Below are 8,974 nucleotides of genomic sequence, written 5' to 3' on the forward strand. Positions count from 1 at the left end.
GTGGTGGTGGCAGTGGTGGTGGTGGTGGGGGGTGGTGGCAATGGTGGTAGTGGTGTGTATGTGATTGTTTCTAACCTGGCACGCATCTAATTGGAGTGCTACTGTGGCCTTTAGCATAATTGGCTGGTGCAGGGAGTCAAACCATAAATTCAACTTCTGCTTCCCTCTGCATTGGTAGTTGTTAGGCAAGGGGCTAGATTTGGTGGAGGAGCTTAACCTGGAGATGCAGGTCTTGTTGTGGGTTAGCCTAGAAACTGGAGCTAGGCTCCAGTTTTGTTGGGGGGTAACTTGGAAACCAATGCTAGGTACCGGCTTGTTAGTTTACCTGAATTTAAGTTCTCAAAAATGTAGTCTGAACTTAACAGATTCGGTCTCTCACAGATTGTAAAAAAATAGAGTGAGCCACTGGGCCTGGCTTCAGCTTCTGAAACCTTGGAGCCCACCCTCTGCGACACACTTCCTCCAACAAGGCCACATCTACTCCAACAAGGCCACACCTCCTAATACTGCCACTCCCTGTGAGCCTATGGGGATCCTTAATATTCATACCACCACAGTGGGTATAAGTCCATGTGTGTCTGTGTTCAAGTGAAGGCCAGAGATCAACATTGAACATCCTCTCTGCCTTATTTTTTTGAGTCAGGGGCTCACCGACGTTGGAACTCAGCTAGGCTGACTGTCCTATGAGCTCCAGAGACCTTCCTGTCTCTGCCTCCTGCCCCCCAGTACTGGAGTTGTAGACATGTACCTCCATGCCTGGATGCTAAAGCTCTAACACTGCGCTTTATATACTGAGCCATCCGTTGATCCCCCAAAAGTACATTTTAGCTCTCCCATAGGAGTGAACACCACAGGTACTTCTCTTTATGTGGCTGGTGTAAGTCTTTATCCTGATGCATCCAGTTCCATGCATGTTGCTAGGACTCCATCCTTTCTGTGGCTGCATTGCATTCTGCCACATAGACACTTTTACCTTTCTAGCTCCATGCAGGCATGTGCCCAATGTAGGAAAATTCATGCTCCATTATGTGCCGTCTTCGAGGTGGTGTTTGAAAACTCTCTGCTGACCGATTTACACAGCCAACCCAATATAGGCATTCAAAGCAAGCATGACAGGAAGAGCCCAGTAGTCTAGGCCTCTTCCCTGTATCTCAGCCCCCACTGATAAAAGTTTAGAAGTAGAACGCGGCTGTGAGCTCTACTCTGCCGGGTTCATAGCTCTGAGTGTGAACCTCGATGATCCATATGCAAGAGCTGGGTGTGGTGGCGTACACTTAGAATCCCAGCATGGGGAAAGAGGAGACGGGCAGGTCACTAGGGTTTGCTGGCCACCGCGCCTAGCCTACGTGGGGAGCTCTAGCCAATGAGGGACCCCATCTCAAAAACAACCAGGTGGGGTCTGCAGAGATGGCTCAGCAGTCAAGGGCCCTGACTACTCTGCCAAAGGTCCCAGGTTTCACTTCCAGCACTCACATGGTGGCTCACAACACTCTGTGACTCCAGTGTCAGGGGATCTGACAGCCTCTTTTGTCCTTCACAGGCCACATAAGAAAAAATGAATCTCAAAAACAAAGTCAGGTGTATGATGTCTAAGAAGTGACGCATAAGGTCGACTTGACTCCTGGCCTCTGCATGTACATTCACACATACATGTACTTCTTCTTGCATTAACGTACATACAAAAGGAAGCCTAGGATGTTTTCCTAGAGCAGAAGAAAGGGTGAAACTTTGTCTCGGGACCTCGGTTTGCCCTGACAACTTTTTTTTTTTAAGTGCTGTTTATCATCTCTTGACAATCTGTCCTGGTTGTTCCACAAAGCCAGCACACACAAGTCATTTTTTCTCAGACTACATAAGTCATAGCCTAGGGTCAGGAATATATAGAGAGAGCTTGTAGTGTGTGATTGTGGATACTGATAAGCTTGTCTTGATAGGTCAGAGGATTAATTATATTGCATTTAAGTTTTTTTGAAATTTCAGAGTCAGAATAGATTATTCTTGACTTCTCTTAGTTCAGGTAGACATCAACCTCCCATTAAAGAAGTGTGTGTGCGCATATGTGCGTGTGTGTGTGTGTGTGTGTGTGTGTGTGTGTGCGTGTGTGTGTGTGCATGTGTGCGCGTGTGTGTATGCATGTGTGTGTGTGTGTTTGTACCCAGCTTTATGCCCAGCATTGCATAGAGCAGGCACGTGGTGGCACATGGTGGCATGTGCCTGTCACCCCAGCATTTGGAATGTGAGGCAGGATAAGAAGTTCAAAGTCATCCCCATCTATGGAGAAAACTTGGTCTACAGGAAACTTTGTCTCAAAAAGAACATCATTTGTAATTTGTGTTAAATTTTTAAATAATTTAAATACCTAAACTTATTCCCTCAAATGTTTCCGACAGAGATCTAGATTGTTTGTTTGCTTGTTTTTACATTCTGACGGCAGTCTCCCCTCCCTCCCCCTCCTCCCAGTCCCTCCTCCTCACCTCTCCTCTGTACCCCCATCCACTCTTCCTCCCCTTTCCCATCAGAAAAGTGTAGGCCTCCCATGGATATCAACCAGCCATGGCATACCAAGTTGCGGTAAGACTAGGCGCCTCCCCTCCTACTAAGGCCAGAGAAGGGAACCCAGCAGGGAAAGGGGCCCAAGGGGAGGCAACAGAGGCCGAGACAGCCCTGCTCCCACTGTTAGGGGTCGCACGAGGTAAAGCTACACAATCGTAACATATGTGCAGAGGTCAGACCGGGACAGGCTCCCTGGCTGGTGTTTCAGTCTCTGTGTGCCCCTATGGCCCAGGTTAGTTGATTTGGTGGTTTTTATTGTGGTCCCTTCATCCCTTTGGCTCCTTCAGTCCTTCTTCCCCTCTTCCACACAATCCCCCAAGCTCTGCTTAATGTCTGCACCTGTCTCCATCTGTTGCTGGGTGAGGCCTCTCTGATGACAGTTGGGCTAGGCACCAATCTATGAGGATAGAAGAATATCATTAGGAATTATTTCATGACTTTTTTTTCTTTTGTTTTTGGGTCTATCCTAGGTCTCTGGGCTTTCCAGCCTCTGGTTCCTAGACCCCCAGGCAGTCAGATATCCAGATTTTTAAAAACCATCATTCCTTCCACTGGGAAACTATGTTGCTAAAGTCTAAAATCTATTTTTGTTGGTTCATTTGTTTAGTTGGAAGGCTTTTTATTGTTTGTTTTTGTTTTTGTTGTTATTTTTGAGGAAAATTCTCACTGTGTAATCTAGGCCAGTGGCCTGGAACTCATGATCCTCTTCCCTCAGGATTGGGATTTCGGGCACATGGAGATTAAGCTGTCTTATACTTTACTTTGTATGTGTGCATATGTGTAACATTCATGTCTGGAGGGGGCAGATGTTCATGAAGGCCAGAGGAGGGCATCAGGTATCCTGTTCTGTTGATCTCCACCTACTTTCATTGAGACCTGAAGGTAGGGTAGTAGCCACCACGTTCCAGGGAGCCTCCTGTCTCTACCTGCCGCAGAACTGGGATTGTGGGCATATGTGACCACACTAAGTTATTTACATGGTGCCAGGGATTCAAACTCAGGTCTTCTTGCTTGCACAGAAAACACACTTAACCACTGAGCCATCTCCCTAGTCCTTTATGCTTGACTTTTGAATTGTCAGAGTAATTTGTCATCTGTGTTTTCTCACTTGTTATGGTTGAGCTTTAAAAAAAAAAAATAGTAATTTGAAGCATAACATTTAACCCACTTGTTGACCCAGTTTTCCAGAGAGACTTGGAGCATTGATCTGGAAATAAAGTCTTCACCTTCGGTGATTTTATTCTGCACCTTCGTATCTGCACACACTTTATAAGTCCTGAGGTACAGCTAGATATGCTAGCACACATCTGTAATCTCAGCATTAGAGACAGAGGCAGAAGCGTCCTGAGCTCCAGGCCGTCACCCTGCATCGTACGGTTCAACGTTCCCTCAAAAACCTAAAGGAAACAAAAAAAAAGTGGATTCTAAACTTGAGTAACATGATCTCTGTAAGTTGAGGCCAGCCTGGACTATGTGAGTTCCAGGCCAGCCTGGTCTACATATTGAGACCTTGTTTCAGAACAGAGGCAAACAAAAGCCGTAAATACTGAGTCTCTCACTAAGGACTCCTCAAAACTGAGCTGCCTGTCCAGGGCTTGTGTTCTCTTCTATTGTCCTGAGAGGAAGCCTGCCTGTGATTATTAAGAGCATGTGGCTTTGATTTCTCTTCTAGAAACACAGCTAGAGGGACAGGGATTTAGCCCAGTGGATAGAGTGCCTACCTAGCATGCACAGAGCCCTGAGACCCACCCCTAGTGCTGGGCTGATGGCGCATGCTTGTATTTTGGAGCTGGAGCTGGGGAGGTAGAGGCAGGAGGGCCAGAAGTTCATGGTCATCTTTTACTGTATAGGGAGTTCAGAGCCATCCTGGGCTAGAAACCTTGTCCAGAAGAAAAGAAGGAAGAGAGGGGACTGAACAGGCTAGCCTTCAGAGAGGAGCATTTCTTTTGTTTTGTTTAAGGATAGTGTACCAGATACCTTCTTGGAATAACTAGTTTTCTGAAGCCTCACTCTCCTCTTTCTCAGTGCGCATGTGCTTGTGTGTTTGTTGTATGCTCGTGAGGCCAGAGCCGGGCATCCAGCGTCTTCCTCTATCACGTCGTATCTTTTTACCTCGACACAGGAGCTTCCTGACCCAGAAGCCCAGTGTTTTAGCTAGTCACGGGTAACAGGCTCACACACCACGCTCAGCTTTTAACTCAGGTCCTCATGCTTGCAGAGTAAGTGCTCTTACCCACTGAGCCATCCCCCAGCCCCTACAACCCCAGTGTTTACAGGCAGCTGATTGGATTGTTGGTATGGAGCCTCCTGGCCATTCTTTGAAATGTGACTACTTACCGAGCTGCTGAGCTGCACGCTGACCCACTCTTGCCCAGGGAGGCTCCATTCCCAGCCCTTCTATGTCTCAGTTTCCCTCTGTGGTCTCCCCCACCCAGGCTCAGTGTGATGAGCGTTCCCAATCGAATTATCAACCGCTCGGATTTCATTGAATCCCAAGGACAGTCCATCTGGACTGGGGAGCTGTGGGTATGGCCATATCAGGTTTCCTCTCTCAATATTTGTGCATTTCCTCTAGAGCACAGGATAGCTTATGGTAGAGAGATACTACATACGATATTCTTGCAAACAACAAAACATTCTTAATGAAATGTCATGCTAATCTCTTGAATTTCATCCTTTTGTGATAGGATCTAATGATGAGATTAGAGCCGCATGCCACCGAGCAGCGGTAATCCTCTGCACTGCTCATCCTATTTATTTGGGTTGAAGAGTTTTACTTGTCTCTTTGGAGCGCCTGTGTTAATTGAGTACTCAGTATTCATTACGAATAATCATGTCTGTTTTCTTGTTGAGCTTCGCAAGGGCCCTTTTGCCTTCTGTGAAAGCTGAGCAGACTGTATTAACTCCTGCTTTAATTTAAAAAAAAAAAAAAAACAGTGTGGAACTTGTGGGCGCCAACACCTTGAAGAGCCACATGTTTAATAATGGGAAGGCTCGCCATCAGATCTGAATTAATGATGCTGCTGAGTTATGGTTTCGGAAGCCGGAGTCCTTGACCTGTTGGGTTGAAAGCATCGTGGCCGCCCTGAACCTCTGTGGGTCCTTTAGCTGAGCCATTTCCCCTGTGAATAATTAGAGGCATTTGAAGGTATTGCATCGAAGCCAATTTGTGTCTTTCACTTTGCATATTGCTGAAGCCTCATGAATTAATCATGAGCAGGGGCCAAAAATTAACTTCTTCAGACACACATTTTGATGGGTCATGAGGGAGAATGTAGAGTGATCTGTAAAATATTCCACTGATCCTCTAAGTATTAAGTTATTATACCTACAGGCTAATTTTTGGGGTGTGTGGAGGGAGTCCCTTCCCTTCTGAAACTGACTAGCCTATTTGAAAAAGATGAAGGCTTTTTTTATTTTCCAGGGGTATAAATGAGCAATGTTAGTATTTCTTGAAAACCTTCACTCTTGTGTTAACTCTTGGTTTTTAATTTTAGGAGCTACTGTTTTTAAATGTTTAAGTTACATTGTGTGTGTGTGTGTGTGTGTGTGTATGCGTGTGTGTGTATGTGTGTGTATGTGTGTGTGTGTATGTGTGTATGTGTGTGTGTATGTGTGTGTATGTGTGTGTGTATGTGTGTATGTGTGTGTGTATGTGTGTGTATGTGTGTGTGTATGTGTGTGTATGTGTGTGTGTGTGTAATTCAGAGGACAACTTGAGAGTGCTGGTTCTCTCCTTCCCCCAGGTGAGCTTGGGGATTGAACTCAGGCTGCCAGGCTTGGCAGCAGGCTCCTTTGCCCTCTGAGCCATCTCATGAGTTATTCCTTCTTTTATTTTAACATTATTTGAGTTTTAATCTCCAAAAAACCACATTGAAACTTCCGACTGGTTTGGTGAAAAGTTATTATGCAGCCCAACCGACAACTTGTCTTTTCATTTTAAGCACCTATGGTCACAAACCAATGTAATGCGGATTTCCAGACCTGCTTAAAATCTAGTTTCCCATTAAAATAATGTTTCTCTCCTTTTCTGTTTTTCTCCTTTTCAGCCAGTGAAACTGAAATTGCCTTCTTCTGTGGAGAAGATTATAGGAGATACAAAGCTAATCCCATCTCGTCCTGGTGAAAGTGTCTAGGTATACTTTTGTAAACCTTCATTCCACAAGTTATTTTTTTTAATTGTCAAATAAATCTTAAAAAAAAAAAGTCCTTGGCTTGATATCTCTCTATAAGAAGCTCCTCGCTCCCAATCTCCCTCCCTCCCTCCCTCCCTCCCTCCCTCCTTCCTTCCCTTCCCTCCCTTCTTTCCTCCCTCCCTTGCATCCTTCTTTCTTTTCTTGCTATAAAATGAGCAAAACATTTGATTTTAAAAATTGTTTGTTTAAAAAGCATTACTTCTTAGGGTAAGGGGGACATAGCTCAGTGGTTAGAGGCCTTGCTTGCCTAGCACCCACGAAGCCCTGAGCTCTATCTCCAGCACTGAATGATCCCTGGGTGGTGGCACATGCCTGTAACCCAGCATTTGAGACATAAAATCAAGTGAGTCAGGGGTTTAAGGTCATCCTTGTCTGCAGAGGCTGCATGAGGCCCTGTCTCAAATAAATACACATCGTATTGTTTCCTAAGTTAGGGACTAGTGGGTGGCTCGGCATGTTGGCTTCTTTAAAGAGATACAACCAGAACAGAGGAGATGGTTACGAGCCTTGCTGCACAAACATGAGGAACTGAGTTCAAATCCTCACTAACCATGTGAAAAGTAGAACGTGGCCAGATGCTCCTGTAACCTCAGGGCTGTGGGGGACAGAGACAAGAATGTCAGTGGGGTGTGCTGGCTGTCAGCCTAGCTCCAGGGTCAGCAAGGGACCTCTTCTCAAAGGAAGGACTCAGAGAGTGGGAGCAGGACACACCCAGCATCCACTTCACTTCTGAGTTCTGTGTGTTAGGTGTACGTGCATACCTGCACCTGTACATAACACATACATACACATACCTACACATGGGGAGGGGGAGGGGGAGAGAGAGAGAGAGAGGCAGACAGAGAGAGAGAGGGAGAGGGAGAGAGAGAGGGAAAGGGAGGGGGGAGAGGGAGAGACGAAGGAATCAGAGAGTGGGAGCAGGACACCAGCATCCACTTCACTTCTGAGTTCTGTGTGTCAGGTGTGCGTGCGCGCGCGCGCACACACACACACACACACACACAGAGGGGGGGAGATTTAAAAAGTTTTTATGAAAAGGTACAACCAAGATTATATTGTTCTGTGCTTTTTTTTTTCTCTTAAGATTTTCTTTAGAGAAACTGTTTCTTGCTGTATTTGGCTGCCAGATATTTCATGAGGGGACATCCAATGCCATCTTTTACCCCTGGAGTGTCGGCTATACACTCCCCCCACCCAAAGCATTGAGTAGTGGCTATTTTAGGGAGATCTCCTGCTGAAGAGGGATGCTTGCTTGCTTTGTTCTCTCTCTCTCTCTCTCTCTCTCTCTCTCTCTCTCTCTCTCTCTCTCTCTCTGCATCAGGCCACAGAAATAATGGTGCTAGCATTTTTTTTTCTGGGACATTTCCTGACTTTTATTATAGCAAAGTGTAATAGCACCAAATTCATTTGTCAGTAGGTAGTAGATATGTGTGTTCCGGGAGTCAACTGTGGAGAGGCATTGTGCGTCCTGGAAGACACATCGCAAAGCAGTCTAAGTTCTCAGATCCTGGGTGACTGAGCACTGGCTGTGATGAGGGGGTCTCTCAGCTGGCACGGGTCTGCTCAGAACTCTAGAAGGCCAGGCTGGCTCTGGACTGCCGCTTCTGGCCTCTTACTTTGCCAGCATGGCAAACTGGTTTCATTGTGATGCTGGACCCAGCTTCATGGTTTCCTCTTTAAGAGACTCGGCTCAGAGTCTGATTAGCATGGTCGGAAGTGCTCTGCTCTGCAGAAATGCTTAATAGAGTCCTTTTTAAAAACAGAGATTGTTTGTCTTATTCATTCGTTCATTAAGCGAAGTGCTGAGTACACAGATGGCCTTGGACAATTTCTGCCTCAGTAAGTGGGAAAGATAGCTGTGCTTTCAGTAGAATGGCAGGACAGATTGCCGCAGGAACACAGACAAGGGGGTAATCAGTTCTGTATGGTAACACTTTTGTTTTATTACTTCTCTAAGTCCTAGTTGAGCTTTTTGTCTTAAAAAACTAAATGGACATTTTTGCTGAGGGAAAGAGGTGGTGGTGGTGGTGGTGGTGGTGGTGGTGGTGGTGGTGGTGGTGGTGGTGATGGTGGTGGAAGTGGTGATGGTGATGATGATGGTGGTGGTGGTTTTGTTGCTGGGCATGTGTCGCCACAATGTGCCTGAGGGGTTCAGGGGACAGCTTTGTGGAGTCACGTGTCCGTTCTTCCCTAGTTTCATGAGATTTTGGGGACTGAACTGGAAT

At 46.1% G+C, this 8,974-nt stretch overlaps 1 protein-coding gene across 5 annotated transcripts in view; it reads left to right on the plus strand.

The window, feature by feature from the left end:
• Window positions 1–6,748, plus strand: part of CUNH2orf76 (chromosome unknown C2orf76 homolog) — a 69,727-nt gene extending 62,979 nt beyond the window's left edge. For 2 of the 5 annotated variants that reach the window (XM_031380725.1, XM_031380746.1), the window contains one exon: window positions 6,603–6,747. In XM_031380725.1, the coding sequence (XP_031236585.1) occupies window positions 6,603–6,679 (77 nt within the window). In that variant the 3' untranslated portion in view covers window positions 6,680–6,747. Of the gene's footprint in view, window positions 1–6,602 lie in introns of all 5 variants that reach the window. The other 3 variants (XM_031380730.1, XM_031380743.1, XM_031380737.1) reach the window with 3 other exon arrangements.
• Window positions 6,749–8,974: the final 2,226 nt, after the last annotated feature.

The sequence above is a fragment of the Mastomys coucha genome, unplaced genomic scaffold (assembly GCF_008632895.1).
Source record: "Mastomys coucha isolate ucsf_1 unplaced genomic scaffold, UCSF_Mcou_1 pScaffold1, whole genome shotgun sequence".
In the NCBI taxonomy this organism is placed as follows: Eukaryota; Metazoa; Chordata; class Mammalia; order Rodentia; family Muridae; genus Mastomys; species Mastomys coucha.